We start from the raw sequence: 22,993 nt of genomic DNA, 5'->3' as shown, positions 1-22,993 counted from the left end.
TCACCAGGGTTCATAAACTATGGTTTAGCATAAGGACCAAATGCACCCTTAGATGATTTATAAAGACTTGTTACCTGTAAATGAAATTATACTTGGGCTTGTCTTTTTCTGTTTTCCTGAATGAAAGGCTAGTTACTAAATTTTCCTCTGTATTCATTGGAACCAAGTTATGAAGAGGAAAGACTGGTGACTAGGAGAATGGACAGCTGCTGGAGGCGGACATGAAGGATTTCTGCTGAAAGGTTCTGGTGCTGCTGTGAATTTTGAAGCATCGGGGCAGTTACAGCTTTCAGCTGGAGACTTTCCATGAGTTCTCAAATGCACTAACTAGTGCATAGTTGTGGCTAAAATAACTGTGTGCTTATATGGTATAGAGAAAGCAACAGAAAATAGTGTGTGAACTGAGCCTTAGACAAAGAATCTGAAAGTTCCCCGAGGACTATAACAAATCTGGACTTTTTCGATGCCAAAAAGAATTGGCTGTGGCCATTATCCTTTAGAAGAGCAACTCACATGATTTTGGATTTTTCAGCAACATTTCTATGAAACTTGGAGATCTGACTGTGATTTCATCCATAACACTGGTGTATCCTCTTTCTGTGTCTTGCAGGAAAAGCTAGAATACTTCTTCCTCATAGTATTTGCCATTGAGGCAATGCTAAAGATAATTGCCTATGGATTTCTATTCCATGCAGATGCCTACCTTCGAAGTGGCTGGAATGTGCTCGATTTTACGATAGTCTTTCTAGGGTAAAAGACCTATTAATTTTTCTCTGCTTGTGCTGGAATGGGTGGTGGGGGAGGGTTTCAGGAAAATGTCTATGATTCCTTGGAACAGTGACATCCTGTGTGCCCTTACCCAGGCGTACAATTCAATGAACTCAACAGGGCTTGCTTCTAATTAGAGAAGTATAACATTGCACTGTATGTTTAACTTATAAACATAGGGAGGGAGATGGGGCATTTTAAGCCCAGACATGGTCTCTGAACAGCTTCTCTTCACATGTGCAAAACTGTTATTTGGCTGTTTGCAAAAATTTACTTGTTTGGCACCTTTTTGTGGTGGTTTAAAAATATGAAGCAATGAATGCATGTAGAAATAATGTCCAAAGAGCATATGCATAAATGCATGCGCACAGAGAAGTAGCAAAAAATTCTATTCTCTTATTTTGAGCGATGTGTTGATGCAAACCCTAGCAAGGGGTGTTTGCAGCCTGGCTGGGGGGCATGCCACACATGGGAGTGCCAGTTGCATGACCACAGTGGACCACTGCGCATTGTTTAATGGTGGTGCCGCATGGATCTGGAATATTAGAACTGCAGCCATGGTTTGAATATTCATTGTGGCTGCCAGCATGCACCACCGCCTGCTGTTACTTATAAAAGCCACAATAACTTACTGGATCATGCACACCAGCCTAACACATAGCAATTGTGTCTTCTGCATGTACACAAGGATTGCTGTGTTGAATGCCATGAAATGTGGGGGAAAGACATGTGCTGGAGCTACAGCCTGTTTTATTCCTGGATGCTTGAAGAGACGTGTCTCTAGTTTACTCTTTAGATGCATTTACACATCACGTTAACCCACCCAGGCAACAAACCACCATGGGTTGGTTGTTGGCTGAATGACCCATGGTTTGTCCGACAGATGATCAGGCATACCATGGATTATTCATTCCTTCACTCCCTCTCCTTTCCCCACAGGCCTCCTGGGCATATCTCAGGAGACAAACTTGCCTCTTCCTCCCCAGTATGATTGCAGCCATTTTGGGCTCATTGCAGCTCTTTTGCACTTTCTTCCTGGGATTGTGCAGGCTTGCTCTAAAGTGGACTTTCATGATCCCTGTTTTGACAGCCCCCAGCAGACCCTTGAAAGGGAACACCTTGAAGGAATTATCATTAGATGGCAGTTAATATTTGAAAATGCCCACAAAATGTGCTCAAGTAGGTTTGCTCCTTTTTTAATTACTATTTTTAGCTGCCCTTGTACAGCTAGGAGGTTTGTGGTTGCATGAATGTGGGAGGGTGAAGCCTCTGCTGGGACTGTGTCCTTGCAAAAGGGCAGGTGATCTTTGCTCAGGAAAAAGGGCAAGATGCTCAACTTTTTCTTTTATTTGCTCTGACAGTCCAAAATTGGTGCCATTTTGTACTTTTCCCTGATTTGTAAGTGCTTGGGAAACTGAAAAAGTGCACCTCCACACCCTTTTCCTGGTAAAAAAATTCACAGCTAGACACATGTGTGTGCAGCCATCGCCCTGTCAAAATCCTCTTTTAAAAGAGGTCCAAGAAAGAAGTGGTGGGTGCACCTAGAGTTTCAGGGGAAAACTGCAAAATATGCACCAGCCTGTGGCCTGTTGGAGTGGGGTGGGAAGAAGTTGAAGATCTTGCCCTGAAGGAGATGTAAATTGCACCACACCCTTTTAATGAGCAAAGATTACTTGCGCCTTTTGGCAGCTGTCAAAACAAAACAAAACAAAAACCAAGGAGGTAAAGATGGAGCATCTTTGACAAAATGTCCAGGCTTGGTACCTGCTGTACTTTGGAAACAAGTGCACCCCAGGATGTTGCCATAGCTGAAGCTTCAAATTCCCATGCTGCTGGAAGTGTAAGCTTCTGCAGTTATGCAAGTGTGGCTTTTAAAAAATGAATATTTTTGCACACATTGTGTGTGCATTAAAAAAAAAAAAATCTGCCAGCCGCTGGCAGCCCATCCAAGCTGTTGCTTAGGCAATTTGAATGGATTGCCAGTAGATGTCAAAACAGGGATTGCAAAGCCTTACTGACATGTCAGCTTTCACTGTCTCAAGGGAAAACAAGGATAAAGTCCAAAGAGGTTGAAGTGTGCCAAGAATGGCTCATGATTGCAGCCAGGGGAGTCGCAAGCCAGTGCCAGCTACCCTCGGGTAGCGCTTGGGCATTTGTGTGGCAGTTGGCCCTGATGGGTGCTTGGGCAAGACGGGCAAAGAAGGCAATCTGGTTTTGCTCTTGCCAAGAAGCTTGTTAGTCACTGCCTAGCACCCAAGGAACCCAGGTCAGTTGTCTGGGTTCAAACGATGCTGCAACCTCCTGAACAAGCTCTGGGCTGTTAGGATGGCTTCCTGGCTTTTAACAAGCTTTCCTGTGAAACTCAGTCTGGGTTCACACAACATGACAAACCATTGGTGGTAGCAACCCATGATAGGTTGTCATGTCATGTAGACCCAGGCAGTGTGTTTGTGCAAACACCAGAGTATACGGAGTTTCTGCATGAAGTGCAAATCTGTCCCTACTTCTTCCATGTGTTCATGAATGTGACTTCCTGGAGAAAAAATTAGTGTGAACACCTGTGGAGACAGCTACAGCTATTTTTGTGTTCACAGCCAGTGAAAAAGGTACAGCTGGTGTCCTAGAAATGCCACCTCCTGCCAACTTCGCACCAATATTTTTGTTTTCTCCATGTGTGGAGAAAATAAATAGGGCTTTGGTTTGTGAATGCAGCTTAAGATCATCAGCAACAGACTGTTCTGGGTCAGAACCATCTGTGCACCTGACACTCGTAAAGCTTATTCTTCTACTCTGGATCCAGTCCCAAGGTTGCGGTGTCTGGGAAGGAGCCAATTTACTGGGGTGGGACAGATACCTGAGCTGATGTTCCACACCCAGGAAAGCCCTCACTTTATGATTCAGTGGTGAGGAGAGTAGGGGTCCACAGAGACAAAGACTCACTACAGCCCAGTGATTCTCTGTCTTGGATCCCGTAATATTGCCAGGCTACAGATCCTATCATCCTTGAACACGAAGCAGAATGGCAGGGCAGGATGGAAATGTTAATACAAAAAATCCAGTGGACTGATGTGGGAACTTCTGCTCCAGCTTGTGCCTGTACAGACATTTCCTGGTACATTTCAGTCCCAGGTGCACAACAAAGGGAGGTGTGTAGAGGCAGAGGTGTTGTTCTTTTCCTGCATCAGCTAGATGACATTGCACAGAAATGTGGTGCTGTCAGCTGTGAAGGAAAGATGCTTCTGTTTGTCGTCCTTCCTCCTATATCTCTCCTCCCCATGGAGGAAGCAGTAAGGCACGCCACATACATGTGGGGATAGTTCCCCTGTGCTGAGTGGTTGCCATGAGCATCTCATTTAGCAGATCGGGCTATTTTAACTGTGCATCCACAAAGCTTCTGTTGGGTGCAGGGTGCGTGCAAACTGCCCTGTCTGTATTACGTAATTGAAATACCCCCCATATAACAGCGACAATATGTCCACTGGGCTGCAGGAGCCTTGAAGCCAAGCTCCAATTTGCCTGGAGGACACAAAGGGAGGATGGTGTGCCTTTGTCCGAGCTCTTTGTTTGCCTTTTGCTGCTTGTCTGTTCTTCCCACCTGCTCCTTTTTGCTTGCTCTGCAGAGTCTTCACGGTGATCCTGGAGAGAATCAGCTTAATGGACAAAGCACTGCTTAGCGGGCAGGGTGGCTTTGATGTCAAAGCGCTGAGAGCATTCCGAGTGCTGCGGCCCTTGCGCCTGGTGTCAGGAGTGCCAAGTGGGTGAAAACTTCTTTAGGGATGGATGGCTCGATGCATGTAAAAGGCTCCAGCTGAGCTGATGGGGCACGATTCTCATAGGCCCTTTCATCCACAGATAATCAGAGAAACACAAAATAAAGAGGGATGGTGATGTGACATGCAGCTGTCTGAAGAAAAGGGGGAAAGCCCATCTAAAGCAAACTATGGCAAATAGATAACTAGAGCTAGCCAAGGTGACCTATGCATGAGGGTCTTCAGATAGCTTAAAAAACTTAATTTCATCAAAGCCCATCCTCAAAGAGGGACCGTCTGATGCCTTGGAAAATAGAAAGCAGATCTGGTAAAACAAAGCAAAGCAATAATGCTATTAGATCAGATCTATCTGGAGGTTTGAAAGACACTTGAATTTTAATTGTTTAATTTGTTAATCCATAAAGAACACTGAATGTCTATTCCAAATGTCTACTTTAGTTTGCTTCAATCACACCAGCTTTGCCTCTCTCTTTTGACTTCAACTAAAAGTGAGCAGGAGGCTGTGGGCATTATGGCATTGCATTCTCCCCTTCCTCGACTTCCGTGCAGGAGTCCCAGGTAGAATGTGACACAGAGGTTGGAACCTGCGCAGGTGGTTCGCTTCTTCCTCTAGCAGAGGGGTGGGTAACTTGTGGCCCTCCAGGAGGTTGTCCTTCATCTTCCAGCATCCATCTCACCTGGCCCAGCTGGCTTGGGCTTAAAAGAGCTACCGGCCAAGGCGTCTGGAGGGCCACAAGAGGCCCAGTCTTGCAGTAACTCCCAGGAGAAAATAGCACCCGTTTGTTAGAGCAGTACGTCCCTAGAAGCAGATGTTGCTGTACTACAGACCCCATTGTCCCCATCCACAATCGGGGTGTGATGGGATTTGCAGTCAACAACATATGGGGACCCATGATTGGAGATAGCTATGGAGAAAGGGTGGGACATTAAGAGACCTGCTTGTTAGTTGCTATGACCAAAGGACCACGACTTGGTGGTCTTGTACTATTCACCACTTTTCTTCTGTGAAATGCCCATGCGCTTGGAAAGGTTAAGGGTTCAATCATAGATCAGGACAGTGTGGCATAGTAGTTAGAGTCAGAGGTCTGGGTTCTAGTCTTCACCCAGTGATGGAGCTCACTGGGTGACTTTGGGCCAGTCACTGGCTCTTGGTCTAACCTACCTTGTAGGGTTGTTGTGGGAAGAAAATGAAGAGGAGGACCATGTAAGCCACCTTGAGTTCCTTGCAAGAAGTAAAAGGCAGGACATTACTGTACTGCACTAATAATGTGATGATGATTGTATAGGTAGGATAAAAGCTGAGAATCATGTCCTTCCTTCCATCCTGCCGCAGGCCTGCAGGTGGTCCTGAACTCCATCATCAAGGCCATGATGCCCCTGCTCCACATTGCCGTGCTTGTTGTCTTCATGCTCATTATCTACGCCATTGTAGGGCAGGAGCTCTTCAAGGGAAAGATGCACAAGACCTGTTACTACAATGGGACAGGTAGGAGAGGGAGCTGACCTGCCCATGATCAAGAAACAGTGTGAGTGGTCCCAAGGATTCGGGGCCTCCCCAGTGGCACCTCAGTGGAGCAAGAGTTCTTCCCCTGCAGCTCTGGCAGAAATGCGCTGGATGCTGGTGTGAAGCCTCCTGCATCCCTGAAACTCGGTCTCAGACTGGGGTACATGCTGTCGATGTAATGGATTGTCCGTGCCCTTTCGACGGCTTAGAGGCTAATATTACAACACTGAAAAGGATAAACAGCCACCCGTAATAACATAATGGGTTGAGGACTTGGGGAAGCTGTTGATTCTTGAAAGCCTGAAATTCTTGATTTGTAGGCATCATTTAGGAAAGGACAAATACTTGGTCGCCTTTGTTGACGCCTGTGCATAATTATCCCTAATAATAGCAGTATGTTTTGCTATGCATCAAATATATAAGAATACATAGCATATATGTATTCATTGTGAAAATACACTGAAATTTCACGTACAAAACTGTAATACCGTATTTAATTTCTCTGGAGGTTTTTTGTTTCTGAGTTTTGAAAAAAAATCGGGGATTTGCCATGATATACAGAGAGAAGCATTCCTGGTCGTCTTCTCACATTTGACCCTGTGTTTCCTTCCCCAGACATCTTGGCCACTGTGGAAAATGAAAAACCATCTCCGTGTACAAGTGCGGGCCATGGGCGCCAGTGCACCATCCCGGGCTCAGAGTGCAGGGGCAAGTGGCCAGGGCCCAACAACGGCATCACTCATTTTGATAACTTTGGGTTTGCCATGCTGACTGTCTACCAGTGCATCTCCATGGAGGGCTGGACAGAAGTCCTCTACTGGGTAGGCTGAGCACGAAGGGGAAAAGTACTGAGGGGCCCTCTGGTCATGTGGCAAATGCAAGAATTTGAAGCTAGGGGCACGTGGTCCTGTCACCTCCCAGGTGGTGAGGCATCTTTGGAGCACTGTGCCACTCGTTAAAGAATGACACTGTTGTCCCAGTGAACAGGCCAACCGGTCGTTCCACAGGAAGAAAGGTCCTCTAGTCAGGCTGCCGTCCACACCAGGTACACATCAACTTCCAGATGATGCTTAAGGTGTGGACTCCAATTCTATGAGCCTCAAAAGATGTAAGAACATTTAATGTCAGGGATTCTCACTTTATAGGAACAGCAGTGGCAACCCAAACTAGGACCTGGTTGATTTAAAAAATGCAGAAAATCTCGAAAAGAGTCCAGGAGGCTATCAACATTGGCAGTCCGTTGTCCATTAGGTCTTCTAGTGTTATGAGTAGGTCTGATGGATGAGTTAGGGTCTACCCCCAGCTTTGTCTTGGTAGTCTCCCCAGCCCTCAAGTAAATGTCCTCCATCCCAAGGAGAGATTTCCTAGAATGCAATACAAACTGATCCTCTTATAAATCATGATTGGATGCCATGATCACAATGTTTCTCTTCTGCCTTAGGTAAATGACGCCATTGGGAATGAGTGGCCCTGGATCTACTTCGTCAGCCTCATTTTACTGGGGTCCTTTTTCATTCTTAACCTGATCCTGGGTGTGCTCAGTGGGTAAGCAGTTCGGAGCACGTGCAGTCTTGGCTATTCCCCCAGCATCAATGAATGTGCCTGTCCTGAATGTGACTTTAAAGTCATCAAGTCCTTTAATGTGGGGATGAGTTTGGTTGCCTCTGCATGGTGCTGAATAAAAACAGGACATCTTCCCTCTCTTCTCTCCGGTTCTGATGTTCCTGTTTCCTGTTGCTCACCTTGATGGGGCAATCGAATACAAAGCCCACGAAGTCTTCCAGAATGTCAGAGACAGATGAACACATTCGATGCACTGTGTTCTTGTCGCACCACCTCTGCAACGTTCATTCAAGCAACGCCCTGCTGTTCTGCTTACAACTTCATGGAAAGGCTGGGAAAATTTAGCAAGCTGGCAGCACAAGTTAGGCTGCTTCACTGGTGTGGCAGACCAGAGCTTCCTGAGTTTGGGCAATTATTTGCAAGCAGCTCATCTTGCAGGATGAGACCACTGGTTGCGTCCCCATCTTCACACGTATATTCATTTCTTGCCAGTCGATAACCAATATGCTAATCAGGTTAAGTCATTCCTCTGGAGGAAATAGACATTTTAGCATTTAATATTAAGTTCTGCACACATATACACATACATGCAGTACATGCATGCCTGCACACATCACATGGGGCAAAAAACACCAATATGAAAAAAAATCAGAAAATTCAAATTTGCTCACGTAAGGGCACTAATGAACTCCAGAAATGACTGCATTGTATTTTCTTGGGCTTTTTGAACTTGGAAGGAGGCATCCACCGTGCTGCATTCCATCCCTCAAGTAGATTCACCGCTATGAAGCACATGGATATCTCCTATCAAGCTCAAAAGTAAAGCTGCAAGGCATAAGGAGCCCCGCTGACCAGCCTTCCCAGCAATATGTGGACAGTCAGGGGAGAAGTTCAGCGAATTTCACCCTACCTAGGCTCTTAAAGCCCCCAGTCACTACTTTAATGGCCACGTTGTGGACAGAATTGCTTGCATCCATTCTGACTTGATGCCCACAGCGTTTTCATGTTTCTCAGTCACTGATCCTGTGAACGACCCATAATGCAGGATGGACTTGTAGCATTCGGGTTAGAGAAGGGGTGTGTGTTTGAAGCTGAGAACTAGTGGCTTGCCTGAGGTCCCCAAGCCATCGCTAGGCTGAGACTTGGACTGGGAAAAGCCTGGCTGTCACTCTCAGGCTTAAGCGATATCAGTTCTCACTTGAGTTTTTTCCAGGGAGTTCACCAAAGAACGTGAGAAAGCCAAATCGCGGGGTACCTTTCAGAAACTGAGGGAGAAGCAGCAGTTAGAGGAGGACATGAAAGGCTACATGGACTGGATCACCCATGCAGAAGTCATGGATAGTGACCGGAGACGCGGTGAAGGTACTGTGCTCATCAAGGAGTGCTGCCTGGCCGAAGCACGTGGGCTTCCAGGAAGGAAGTTCTGGGGCAGAAACTCCTGGAATTTTTAATGCAGGATGTTTCCTGAATTGGCCATTTTGAATATACCAGACACAGTGTTGTTAGCTATTGTACAAATGGCTTTTGTAAAGTACATAAATCAGGCCGCTGGTGTGCAGGGTACTTGATCCACCATGGGGCAGAAATAGACTTTGCCCTGTTGGCCTGATGTTGAGTCCCTGTGACATCTCTTTGCACTGGAAAAATGCACCGGAATGCAAAAAGATGGTCCAGGAACCCATGGCATCCCCCTCCATACACACCCCCTCAGTTTAATTTTGGGTAACCTTTCACACTGCCACCACCAGTCATCAATGCAGCAGGTTGGATGGAGGGAGATTGGAGGGAAAACAGTCCTTCCACCAGACCTGCAGAAAGATCTGCTTCCTTCCCCCATCCGGCTTCCTTGTGTGGTGTCGTTTTGAATTACGCATCCATAGGCAGTGTCTGTCTTTTGTCCGGGTTAATTGCATAGGCTGCTCTGGGAGCCTTTTGGCTAAGAAGTGGGATAAAACTATTTCAAATAAATAAAAAATAAATAAATCAAGTCACTGGTGTGAATGATATCATATCTTCCCTTTCCTTTGACTGCGTTTTCCAATATCCAGAAGCCCATACTGGTACTTGTCAACTGGGGTTGGATACAACCATTCAGTGTTTTCCAAAACCCTAATAGCTTTCATAGGATGCACTAGGAGGGAGGGATAAAGCTGCTCATTCATTTCCATCCAGCTTTCATCTGCTGCCAGGCCTTAACGAGATTCTCTGCATTTCCTTGGCTGGATCTTCTGTGGGTATCTTGGCCATTGCCAGCTAGCACTGTGGCCCTATTTCTCTGTGTATTTTTTTCCTGCAGTTTCTTTGTGTTTGATTTGTGGGAATGTATGGTCAAGTTGACTTCATTCCATTAAAGCTTAGGCCATATCAAATTTGTTTGGCTTTGTTAGATTTAAGATGTCACACAATCCTTTGTTGTTTGGAGAATATCAGTTTATTTGGAAAAACCAGATAGGAATTTATTACATTCCCATTTGGTTTGCAATAGTCTTCCAGGTATGTTGATTGTTATTGTTTTCGTGTGAGGGTGGAGATGTCTTACTTACAATATAAACAACAGACCTTAGAGCACTCCTTGTTGGGAGATGCAATCTGACTGGATTAGAAGGGAAGGAGAACTACCTGTGTGTGTTTCTATTTTTGTGAATAAACTTTCTTGGAACTTGACCTGTCCCTCCATTACTTAACATAGCAGGTGTCTTACCTTTCTCCATCTTCCTCAGGACTAATGCCATCAGATGAAGGTGGCTCAGAGACAGAGAGCCTGTATGAGATTGAGGGCATGAATAAATGGATTCGCTTCTTGTAAGTAGCATGCATGCCAATCCAACACGTTCACCTTGTAGTTTAGGAGCACACAAATCAGATAACTCTGAGTGCCCCTATTACATTTCTTAGGTGAGCCAATATCCTTAGAAATGTTTTTCACTTTTTTGGGGGCAAAAATCCTCCTGTCTTTTCCATTTCTGAAAACCCCACCTTTCTTTCTAAACACAAACTCTTTTTTTCTCTTTCTGCACCACCAGCAGGTCTCTCTGGTAGACCTCCTGTTTCTGGAGTACTCTGGGTTTTCACTCTCCCTGCCTCACATGTCTCTGTTACAGCCCTCTTCTTCTCTCAACTCTCCATACCACTTGCTATTGTTTCACCATTGCAGGTCTCTCAGCAACCCCAGAATCTATTGGCTCTTCCTTGCCTTGCTGTCCTGCAACTTACGGTTCTCTCTGCACTGCATGCTAATTCTTCCTCACTTTCTGCACCCCAACAGAAGTCTTTTGTGCACCACTACAAGAAATTCTTATAGTTTGGCCCCTTTCTTTCCCTTGTGGTACAGTGGTTGGGGTAGTGGACTGGGACTCAGGCGATCCAATTTTTCATCCCACTTGGCCATAAAATGGGACTTTCAGTAAGTCACTGACCTGGTTGACACACTCACTGAAATGGCCTGTTTAATCCTCTGAGTGTGCTACTGTGTGCAAGGCACGACTTCCCTAATTACCTGCCTGAGAACAGATTGTGGTGTGGTCCAAAGGCCAATGGCAGGAGGCAAAACAACCATCAAACAACCCATGACCTCTTGTTGGGGATAAAAGAGAGAGGAGGAATCTTGGGTTCCTTTTCTTCCCTGCAAGGAGGAAAAGTAGGATATAAATGTAAAATTGATCTGTTTTTGTACCATTCTCTCCATCTCTACTCCTGAGTATCCCGGCAACAGTGCACAAGACTTATATTCTCCCAGTAATTTCACATTTATCATTTCTTAGCCATGTAGGTCAAGGGCCCTTGATCTGGGTCAGGGCTACAGGGTAGGGCACAGGGTGAATGCCCTTCTACCCCCTGTGCCAGGGCGTTGATTTCAGCAGTGGTGTGAAAGCGGGGAATGTTATTTCTAGCTGCATCTTTGAAGTAACATGTAGTGTGGCCATGATGGAATTCCAGACACAGGTGGGACAGGCAGCACAGCTGGCTGGTTGCAGCAAGCTGAAAAAAGTGGCGCACACACCTTCCCTCTAAATCAACAGGAAGAAGATGCTGGAATCGTTTCTCTCCCCCCCTTTGACAGCTTTGGCAGCCCTTAGATCAGCCTTCTTCAACCCAATGCTCATGAGATGTGTGGGATAACAGTTCTCAGCATCTCCCAGCCAGCTGGGGAGAGCTGCATTAGACATTGCCCCTAAGCAATGTAAGCAGTGTCTGACAACCCAATAACCCGTCCACAAGGGTTGAGTATGGGTTAGGGCGGGTTGTCATTGCATGTGAATAGTTGTTGAAACATGAGTTATGTTGTATGAACCTAGCTGAGCAAACCAACAACAAACAACACACAATTCACAACCCAACAGTAAACTACAGTTTCTCTTCATGGGTTGTTTTGTGGTTAACAAACTATGGTTTACTGGTATAGCTAGGTTCAGATGACAGTCCTGTGCCACCATCCCAGATTTAACTCTTTCTGCCCCCTTTCCCTCTAGCCAGCAGTGGAGGCGGTGGAACCGACTTTTTCGGAGGAAATGCCGTGAATTGGTGAAGTCCAAGTTATTCTATTGGTTAGTTATCCTGGTTATTGCCTTGAACACCTTCTCAATAGCCTCTGAGCATCACAATCAACTTGACTGGATGACCTATGCTCAAGGTGAGCTGGGCATTCCATTTTTGGGAAGTTCTCAGGTTCTGATGAACAAGGTGCCATTCTCTGATATTGTCAGTCCTAAACTTTGTAGCTCGATCCTATTATGATCTTCTGCAGATTTTTTTTTAGTGCCCTGATCTCACCAAAGCTCATGGTGATCTCTTACACATCACCCCAATGAGGAAATGCATCACTACCAAAGAAAACAGCAATTTGCATAGTATCTGTGCATGCAACTGCTTGTGAATAGGTGCAAATTTATAAATAATTGCTGTAATTTAAACAGAAATGCAACATACCTTATCATGGTGATGAAGAGAGCTGTCCAGATGCTAACTGCTGATTGGCAGCTTCTAGGTCTCTGCTATTCTCTTTTCTTAGGATTCATTAGTTTTAAACCAGACCTGGATGAAACAACTCTTCAAACAGAGGACACTTCCAGATAGAAGGGTGTCCTCTGCAGCTCTGCTAAATAGAGAACTGACCTTTGTAAAAGAGGTTATTCCATCCCAACTGCACCCCTATGCCAGTTTACTTCCTGTCCCATCTCTCACTGGAATATATTCAGTTTTCACCTTGCCTTTTGTCTTAAAATAATCTTTTTACCCCTTAGAGCCAAACTTTTACACTTAGGACCAAATTTCCTTGCATGTAAGTTGCATGCTTTTCAACCATAACATTTTTCCTCATTGAAAAGCAGCCTTGGGGTCAAGTCTTGGGAATGATAGTGCAGCAACAAAGTCAGATTAAGCCAACAAACTGCTGGAAATAGGAAAAAACTGAGCTGCCCCTTCCACCACCACCCCAAAACACACACACACACACACACACACACACAGCCTGTCCATATGGCTGTCCCTAAAGCTGATTTTCAGTTAAAACATAGTCAGGGGAAGAACCATAGAATGACTGTGCACAATGGGTAGTTGGATCCTTTCACATGCTGTTTCAGGTTGCTGTTATCCGAGGGCTGGATGGGCTTCTTCCTAGCAGAGAGCAGAGCTGTGTGTTGTGAAGAAAATACTGATGGGCTCTTTCCTCACCCTCCCTCTCTTCCTCTCTCCCTGATTTGGAATTAGGCTCTTGGAAGCCCCTTCAGAGGAGAACGTGTCCATTCATCACTGACTTGGCTTTTTGCTTACAGATGTTGCCAACCGGGTGCTTCTGGCCCTCTTTACCATAGAGATGATTCTGAAGATGTATGCCCTGGGCTTCCGTCAGTACTTCATGTCGCTCTTCAACCGCTTTGATTGCCTGGTGGTGTGCACGGGCATCCTAGAGCTCATACTGGTGGAGATTGCCTCCATGACACCCTTGGGCATCTCTGTTTTGCGGTGCATTCGTCTGCTGCGGATCTTGAAGATAACTAAGTGAGTAGCCCCTTGAACAGTGCCCTTGAACAGTGTGTCCACAGTATTAGCATTTCTGAAGTTCTGCTTCCAATAGCCATATTCCTCTCAGATTACAGAGGTTCACTATCAGAGCTCAGATTACAGAGGTTCACTATCTACCATTTACACAGCACTTGATAAACAGATCTTTATGTGATAAATAGAACAGGTCTTTATCTGTTTATCAGTTTATCTGTTCTGCAGTCTTATCTCCTTAGTTCTCCTTACTTCTTTTCAGTTCAGAGGTTTCAAAGTCTGGGCCAAAACTGATATCACTTTAAATCTGGATCTAATATTTTATGTCTTCTCTGTTTTCATTCTAGAGTAGATGCAGGGTTCCCAATCTGCATTGGATTGAGGGACCTTTAAGATTTGGATCAGGGCTTTACCATCTGTTCTACAGTTAAAAAAAGAACAGAATGAAGCAACTTCTAGGCATAGTTTTAAATTAATTTCTCTTTGGGCTCTCATTATATACATTTACTGAGGCTGAGAGCAAGGAAAGCTGATATTCTTTCAGGATATCAGTCTTATAGCTGTTTCTATCTATCTCTGTTCTCTATTTAAGAGAAACACACATTGCCTCTGCGTTTTACATCCTCGTATGTACCCTAAGATTATGCTTTGGTTTCATACCCGTCTGTTTTGTCCAGGTCTTCTAAGATCTCCCTGAACTTTTATGAACCCTTTACTAGTCTTGACACAACACTGTCAACTTCATTACATTACTGTATGTGCAGTCACTTTCAGGATGGTGATGGTCATAAGACACATGGCAACATGCTTGCCCTTTTCAGTGGCTGCTCTCTTACTGTTGAGGAAACCTAGATTCATTCTCTCTTTGCTGTCCTTCTACCAGCAGGAAAGAATGCTTTCTTCCAGCAGGTATTTAATACATAAGTGGGTCTGTTGGATTGGAAACTACTTCCCTGTTGTTGTGTTTTAATTGCTTCTAATTCAGAGACTCATAGAACAACTGGGTCAGAAGGGGCCAGGAAGGCCATTGACTCCAACCCCCTGCTAGTGCAAGACACCAGCTATACCATCCCAATTAGATAATAATCCATTTTTAATTTTTTGTTCTGTTTAAGGCATTTGCTTTATAACAGTTTTTATCCAGTTTTATTAGGGGGTGTAAGCTGCATGGAGTGCTATTTTTGGTTAAAAAAGAGTAGGGCACCATTCAAATCAACCAACCAATCATCCTCAGTGCATCTGTAGCCAGAAGCAGTGATCTGCCAAAAGCAGTTCAAATATTCCTTGGCTGAACTGATGATTGAAGGCTCTTCTAACCTGATATCCTGACAATTAGTCATAGGCCCATACTAAGCCTGAGTAGATTGGAAGTTCAGGTAGTTGAGTGAAGGATGAGAGAGTTTCTCACGCAGCCAGAGTGATCACCCCACAGAATGCTATTGAACCTGCTGAGCAGCTGTAACGAATCTATTAAGCTAAATGTCTTATGGCTGTTGTCATCTTGAATATGGCTACACACTGTCCACAGTATTCAAGATGACTACCATCATGCTGGAACTAGTTTTTACTTCTTATAAGTGGTGGCTGTCATAATAGCAAGTTATTTATTTACTATGAAATTTCTGCTCTGCAACCAATTAGTCCAAAAGCAGGCTACAGAGTAAACATAAAACAATAATATACACAATATGAAATAAACCAATAATATAAACAAAAGCAATAAACACCATTTATAACAATATGCACTGCACGACAATATACAGCTGAGAGTAGGACAGTACATAAGACGTTAAAACAATATGGGTTAACATTCTAAGAAAGGTGTTGCTTTTGCCTGGCACCGCAAAGATTGTAAAGAAGGCGCCAGGTGAGCTGCTTTTGGGAGGCTATTCTGTAAGTGGGGTGTAGCCACTGAGAAGGTCCCTCTTCTGTTAGCCCATCCTTCTTTACTCCTTGGAGGATGGCTCTCTCAGAAGGGCCTCCTCATCCAATCGTGGGGATTGAGAAGGTACAAATTGGAGCAGGTGGTCCTTCAAATATGCTGGTCTCAAGCCATGTAGGGCTTTATATGTTAAAACAAGCAGGTGATTCACATTCCTTCTTTTAGCCAGTAAGTGATACTTCATAGCTTGGTCCCAAGAGATGTAAGTGTCCTGACATCTTCACAAAAGTTTGCACAGATCAGCATCATTATCTTCTTCTTGTGTGTCTCTCTGTAGGTACTGGACCTCCCTAAACAACTTGGTGGCCTCTCTGCTGAACTCTGTACGCTCCATTGCCTCCCTCCTCACCCTCCTTTTCCTCTTCATTGTCATCTTTGCCCTGTTAGGGATGCAGCTTTTTGGAGGGAGGTTTGACTTTGATGATATGATAATCCGACGTAGCACATTTGATAACTTTCCCCAGGCTCTCATCAGTGTCTTCCAGGTAAAACTCAAGGGATTAATTGCCCATTTATGCACACTGACCTTACTAAATTCTAGAGTAAATGGATGACACATCAGGATTCCTGGGATATTTTCTGAGATCTGGAAAAGTAGGAGGCCTTATTTTGGGCATAACAAAAGGGGCTGTAATTCTTGGGTTCTCTTCTCAGTTTTAAGACATAATTCAGTGTCAGTTCTTACAAAACATATTGCCTCCTTCTAGGTTCTGACTGGGGAAGACTGGACTTCCATTATGTACAATGGGATTATGGCTTATGGAGGGCCAACCTATCCTGGCATGTTGGTCTGCATTTATTTCATTATTCTCTTTGTCTGTGGAAACTGTATCCTTTCCTTAGGTTGTGTTCAATTATCATTGGTCTGCTAGGTGGAAATATCTATTAACAGAATAAGGTAAAATTCTTCATCATGAACTGGAATTGTCAACTGAGTACTTCGATAAATCCTTATGATTTTGAATGAGCAGCAAATTAATCACGTGCTTCAAAATATGAGCTAGCCATGAGTGTACACAGGAAAGCAATAGCGAAATGTTCCTGGTAGGTTATTTTGCCTACTGTTTCTATATATGAAAATAGGACTGTGTATCACACGAGCTGATTGCCCAGTCTGGAGGCAGGATGTGCAACTGGGTGGATAAGATCCATAGTGTATAAATTTCACATCACTGGACTGAACAAAAGACAGTATGTTCACTTGCTTCAGAAAATTAGTGTGGGCAGCTACGGGCAGGATGCATCCCCTTATTGGGATGAAGCCCTAACAAGGATGTTCAGAGCCCAATTCAAAACATTTGCCTAAATCCACACTGTAAAATTCCTTAGCCCTTCTCCGCTCATCCCAGACATCTTGCTCAATGTCTTTTTGGCCATTGCTGTGGACAACCTTGCTGAGGCTGAAACACTGACTTCTGCCCAGAAAGCCAAAGCTGAAGAGAAGAAGAGGAAAAAGTTGACCAGGTCAGTCCTGACTCCTGCTGGTCATGCCATGAGCAGCTTCTGAGCCCTGCTCCTCTCCGTGGGAGACGAAAAAGGATGCCTTGCTCAACTCTGTGGTTTTCCTCCCCCTTGGCTTCACTTCCCTCTCCTCTTGCTTCCTTGGTTCTCCCCTCTAGAGGCTATCCTGAGAAATCTGAAGAGGAAAAACAGATGTTGGCTAAGAAACTGGAACAGAAAGCCAAGGGCGAAGGAATCTCTACCACTGCCAAGGTCTGTCAAGGGCAACAGCTATCAGTGCCATCCTTTAAAAAGAAAGTTTAGATGTTTATACACATAATTGGCTTGCAATGCAATTAAAAGAGTGTTTTGATTGCAACAACAATTAAAACATTGCATTTAATTGTAATGCAATGAAAGCACTCCAGAAGAAGTAACAATACTGTTACAGGCAGTCCAGTTTTCTGAGCAGTGAAGAGTTTTCAGCAGCGTGGCACTTACCAGGTTTCTTTTTGACAAGATCTCGAGAATGAGTGTCCCTGGCTTTAAAAAAAATCCCTGGATTGTTAGGATACGGGAACTGGGCCAACATAATAGTTACACACATTTACCATACAAGAAATGCCTGAGAAGCTTTCTGCATTTTTGCACACTTTTGCTTTCTGCTCAGTGGCCCTTCCCTCTGGTTCCCTGCTCTAGAATTAACCCATAGCACCATCCAGCTGGTGGCTATGAGGTCAGAACCGCAGTGCTGACCTTTCTTTGTTTCCTTTCTTCTGTTCAGTTGAAGGTGGATGAGTTTGAATCCAATGTCAATGAAATCAAGGACCCCTATCCCTCTGCTGACTTCCCAGGTAAGGAAGTGTCGGCTCTGTTTGTCTCTTCCATTCCTATCACAAGGATTACAAGAAGAGGCTTCTGGCTGGCTGATGCTTACTATGCTATCATGCCATGGGAACAGTGTGTTTGTGGGCCAGTTTCAATCAGACAGGTGTCACTGTATGTGCAGTGGATGTTGGATTCCAACACAGCTAGGAATGTAGAGATACCATAAGTTGCATTGCTGCCTTAGAAAGGCTGTTCCTATTGCATCTTCTCAAGGTGCATTTAATGGTAGAGTCTCTGTAGAAAAGAGCAGAAAGAAGTTCTAGCCTTCCCCAACCTGTCTCTCTTCAGATGTACTACAACTCCCATAACCCCCAGCCAGTATGACGGTTGTTTCTGACACATTGGAGAAGCCTCCCTTATAGCAATGCACAGCTGCAGGGAAGTGAGTGTGTATGTTCTAGGGCAGGAACGTACAACATACAGGCTACAGGCTACACGCAGCCTGGGACATCCACAGCAACACCTGCCTCAATTTTCTTTTACAAAAAAATTGCAAACAACATGGCACTCCATAGCAGCTGTTTTCAGTCATGGAAGTGATAAAAGATTTCTTTGGGAATGCACTTGCCTGAATGGTGTCAGGTTCAAGCCCTGAAGATCATCAACCAGCTCCTATCCCCTTGTGTGATTCTACCAGTAGTAGCCAGTGGCTGGCTTTACAGGGGAAATGAGTTAGGAGGCTCATAGGAGGGAAGAGACTCTGGTTTGATCTGGGAACAAAACCGCTGTGATGCACAAGCCCTACCTTTTACTGCAAGAGAAAGAGAGGGAGGAGGAGGAGGAGGAAATTGGTCTGCATTCTATAATTTGGAGCTCTTCTTCTAACCCACCTGGCTCTACCCAAAGCATAAGGTCATAGGGCCAACCTAGATATGATGCTAAATATGTGTAAGCATTTAATGTGCCTTAATGTTTTTGTCATTAGGAGTAGGGTCTAGATTGGGATTGGAAAATGCAGGGAGAAGGACTCTAATCTCCCTCCCCATATCCTGGTCTTGATTAAATTTACTCCCCTCTCTGTGTTTCACCCTTGAAGTGAATGGAATAGTTTCTCCCATGGTGCTTAGGATCTTAGGAGTGCAGGTGGGCTGATTTCCATTAAGACCATGGAATGTAGGGAAGGGTTAAAACCCCCACCTGTGTATTTTAGAATCTCAGTCATGTTATCACTACCCACAACTTTTGTTCCAAAAAACAAATTTGGTCATGCATCTAGTTTTTTCCTTGAAAGTTATAATTTGGGGATGAAGTAGTTAAGTCTACAAGTTCAGAATCACATAGGGCAATGCCTGAACAAATATTGAATAAAGGAAAATGGAAGTGTTTATATCATTGCTTAAGTATGTGAGATACTATAGTGGTAAATGTTCAAGGATCCTGCTGGTACCTGAAATGAAAAGCCAAATGATATGTTATGTTAATTGCATAGCCTGTAGCTGATGCTTACCTTTCCAATCTAGCATAAGTGTGCATAGCCTTAGTGTGGATTTCAACAACCATAGTCTGGGAATGGAGGATTAAACTTTCTCTTCACATAATGTTTTTCCTCCGAAATTTTTCCCTACAAGGAGGGGTGAACAAAAGAAAAGCAGTCTCCACTGACACCAATGGGAACATCCTCTTTCATTTTTATAAACAAATCACCAGGAAGTGGGCAGGCTAATTCTGGGGGGAAATGGTAGTGACTGGAAAGATTTTCCCAGGCAAGGGGGCTTCAACTTGAATCAGGGCTCGGGGTGCAAATTAAAAAAGAAAACATTAAGCCATATACCTGTCCCACACACTACGCAATTTGTGTAACATGTAGTTTGGCTCCAACCTGACAAGGCTAGTAGTGGCTGGTCCATTGAACACAACAGCACTAGCTAACAGGGATGGCTGACAGTGGCATTTAAAGCCTTTGAGAGGTTTCTGGATTTGCAAGTAGCGAAAAAAAAACTCTTCGGATTGGAAATGTTTGTGACTGACTGTGTGCCTTTCAGGTGATGATGAGGAAAATGAGCCTGAAATCCCCCTGAGCCCAAGACCGCGCCCCCTTGCAGAGCTGCAGCTGAAAGAGAAAGCAGTGCCAATGCCAGAAGCCAGTGCATTCTTCATCTTCAGTCCAACCAACAAGTAGGCCCAGTTCTTCTCCCTTTTAGGTGGCCGTGCATGACAGAAGCAGAATCGGTTTCTGAACTGACAGTAAGCCCATTGCCACAGAGCATCCACTGTGGAGATCTAACATGGAATGGTTGCCACCAGACATAAGTTCCTATCTGTCTAGATTTGCTCGGTTTCAGAGATGAAATCAGCAAAAATGCCTTCACACCCCTTAGTCTTCACATTTTCCCTGAATGAATGTCAGAACTGCACGTGAGAAGGTGCTGACATAGAGCAGTGAATATGCTATAACTTACCCGTTCCTATCATGGGAGAGCCACTGCGGCATAATGGTCAGAGCGGTGGACTAGGGACCCAGGTGGTGTTCCAACTTGCCCAAGAATCCTGCATTTACCATAAGTGTATGTAGCAATCCACTGCTCAGCATGGCAAAATTATGTGTCTAATTTGGTTCCAGCCCACTGCAGACTCATAGAGAGCCTCTGGGTAACAGATTCTAGCCTCCTTTTAGTGGTACAGTTTATTGGGGTTCAGCACTGCTACAGCGCTATTTTGATTCCAATCATTAAAATCTTGGTGGCTAGAAAGGCACCTGCTCTGATCTCATCTCATTGGTCCTGGCCAACATACAAATGGGAAACCAGTTGGGAGTCCCATGTCTGCCACTCTGAACCCTTGGATGAAGAGCAGGTACAAATGTAATAAGTACATAGCACGGCTACCCTAGAGCACATAGGAAGGAAATGTGTTCTGTTTCCCTGCTAGGGTGACTTACCTGGTGTTATCTCCTGGCCAAATTCTAACTCCCATTCTGGTGCTTTTTAGACTACAGACAATGTTCCTTCAGTAGACTATGAGCTTTCCTGAATCTTTTTCTTTCCCTGCCTTGTCCTCTTCAGGTTCCGTGTGCTGTGCCACCGAATTGTCAATGCCACCTGGTTCACCAACTTCATCCTGCTCTTCATCCTGCTCAGCAGCATCTCACTGGCGGCTGAAGATCCAATACGGGCTGTATCCTTCAGGAATAAGGTGACCAGAACATCATGGCCATGCTATTAGCATGGTTCCTGTGGATTGTCCGGAGTGATTCATGAGAAGCATGCATGCACTCTTGCTTCCTCTTTAGTGAAAACTGCTTGGCATGAATTTGCTAAGAGGCAATAGATAATTTAGTGACTGGTTTGGTTGCATAGCCAGAAGTGTGGCTTCTAGATCAAGAGAGGTGTTACTACCACTCTATATGACTCTGGTGCACCCACAACTGGAGTATTGTGCTCAGTTTTGGGCCCCTCATTACAGGAAATGCATTGACTCTAACCCCTCATAGCCAGGTTAGAGTCAGTGCAGCGTAGGGGCACAAGGTTGGTGGCTGGTTTGCAGGGGATGCCGTATGAGGCAAGACAGAGGGAACTGGGTCTCTTCAGCCTGGAGAAGAGGAGACTTAGAGGGGATATGTTGGCTACATACGGGTATATGAGGGGATGTCACATGGAGATGGGTAGAGACCTGTTTTCCCCTGCAGAGGAGGGTAAGACGTACTCCAACGGAGCAAAGCTCAGGGCACCAAGGTTCCATTTAGATACCAGGAAGCACTTCCTGACAGTTAGGACCCCGAGGGTGTGGAATGGGCTTCCACGAGAGGTCGTTAAGGCCCCATCGGTGAGGGTGTTCAAAGATAGGCTGGACATGCACATGGTGGGCATGTTGTGAGTGGAGCTGGCTGGTGCCGGAGGTCAGACTAGATGGCCCTGAAGGCCCCTTCTGACTCGCTCTGTTTCTATGTTTCTATGTGTGGATGGTCCATGAACATTTAGGAAGCTATTGCTTCCACTGCAACTAGCTATTCCTCATGAAAATGTACACAAAGCTTTCCATGCATTTATTTATATATATATATATATATATATATATATATATATATATATATATATATGAGAGAGAGCGAGAGAGTCAGTCTTGTTAGTTTAAAAACAATCCACAATTTGTGTGTTATGTTAGCATCAATTCTGTTATAAAATGTACTCATTACCCTTTTGCCTGGCACTTAAGGAGATGAACAATAATATAACCATAAGCAAAAATACAACTAGCAACAATCATTTAAAAACATGTGATCAAAACAGGTCTCTGCTTTTATTGTTGGAGTACATTCAGCTGCAGTATAATCAAATCTGATTTAAAATGCTTGAGCGAAGAAAAAGGTTTAGAGAGCATGCTTAAAGCTCAAGAAGGAGGTTGTGCTGCAAGTTTCTTTAGGGAGCTCACTGATGCTACTACTAATAAAGCCCTGCCCACATACTACTAGATTGCTTACTTCTTAAGGAGCAGACACTCAGAACATTTGAAATTACAGGTGCAAAGATGTATGGTAGTAATGAATGTATGGTTAATGCTATGGTCCTGCAATCTTTTAACCTGGAATTAAGTCACACCCTCTCTCTCTTTGTGTGCGTCTGTACATACACACACAGGAGAGCCAGCACTGACCTGGGACTTGGGAGACCCAGGTTCTAGTCCCTACTGGCCCATCAAGCGCACTGATCAATTTTGTGCCAATCACTGACTCTCACTGTCACAGGGTAATTGTGAGGATAAGGTAGAGGGGAAGAGACCGTGTAAGGTACCTGGCAATGGTTAAAAAAGTGGAGTATATAGTATGCATCATAATAAATAAATACTGCATACTGTGCTTGGGTTTTATATGAGTTCTTGAAAGAGCCACAATTTAATTGTACTGACAATATCTTTTTCTTTGTGGGCTTTGTCTCCAGATTTTAGAGAAATTTGACACTGTCTTCACATCTGTATTCACTGTTGAAATCATTCTGAAGGTAAGTTACAACTATTCTCATATGGGTTGCATCTTCACAGGACTGGATGCACCTATTATCTGCATTTTTCAGGAATGGAATTACATTGAGGGATTTAAGGTCCCTCAATGAGGCAAGCAATACATGAGCATCAATAAAGCAGCCTGCCCCAACTCAGTACCCTTCAGATGTGTTGAACTATAAGTTGCAC

The 22,993-nt window shown here is 44.5% G+C and overlaps 1 protein-coding gene across 1 annotated transcript in view; it reads left to right on the top strand.

Moving 5' to 3' along the window:
• CACNA1S (calcium voltage-gated channel subunit alpha1 S) overlaps window positions 1-22,993 on the top strand; it is a 70,640-nt gene that overhangs the window by 13,903 nt on the left and 33,744 nt on the right. The window contains exons 3-19 of the mRNA XM_044431785.1: window positions 611-750; window positions 4,389-4,522; window positions 5,872-6,024; window positions 6,658-6,863; window positions 7,484-7,587; window positions 8,819-8,967; window positions 10,326-10,407; window positions 12,075-12,235; window positions 13,377-13,602; window positions 15,819-16,026; window positions 16,249-16,369; window positions 16,891-17,005; window positions 17,161-17,254; window positions 17,766-17,835; window positions 19,852-19,984; window positions 20,872-21,001; window positions 22,744-22,803. Coding sequence (XP_044287720.1) covers window positions 611-750; window positions 4,389-4,522; window positions 5,872-6,024; window positions 6,658-6,863; window positions 7,484-7,587; window positions 8,819-8,967; window positions 10,326-10,407; window positions 12,075-12,235; window positions 13,377-13,602; window positions 15,819-16,026; window positions 16,249-16,369; window positions 16,891-17,005; window positions 17,161-17,254; window positions 17,766-17,835; window positions 19,852-19,984; window positions 20,872-21,001; window positions 22,744-22,803 — 2,286 coding nt within the window. The remainder of the gene's footprint in view (window positions 1-610; window positions 751-4,388; window positions 4,523-5,871; window positions 6,025-6,657; window positions 6,864-7,483; window positions 7,588-8,818; window positions 8,968-10,325; window positions 10,408-12,074; window positions 12,236-13,376; window positions 13,603-15,818; window positions 16,027-16,248; window positions 16,370-16,890; window positions 17,006-17,160; window positions 17,255-17,765; window positions 17,836-19,851; window positions 19,985-20,871; window positions 21,002-22,743; window positions 22,804-22,993) is intronic.

Source organism: Varanus komodoensis, unplaced genomic scaffold (assembly GCF_004798865.1).
Source record: "Varanus komodoensis strain SLA01 unplaced genomic scaffold, ASM479886v1 scaffold1, whole genome shotgun sequence".
Classification (NCBI taxonomy): domain Eukaryota; kingdom Metazoa; phylum Chordata; class Lepidosauria; order Squamata; family Varanidae; genus Varanus; species Varanus komodoensis.
The sequence above is the reverse complement of the archived record's forward strand: the minus strand, read 5'-3'. Positions and strand labels throughout refer to the sequence as shown.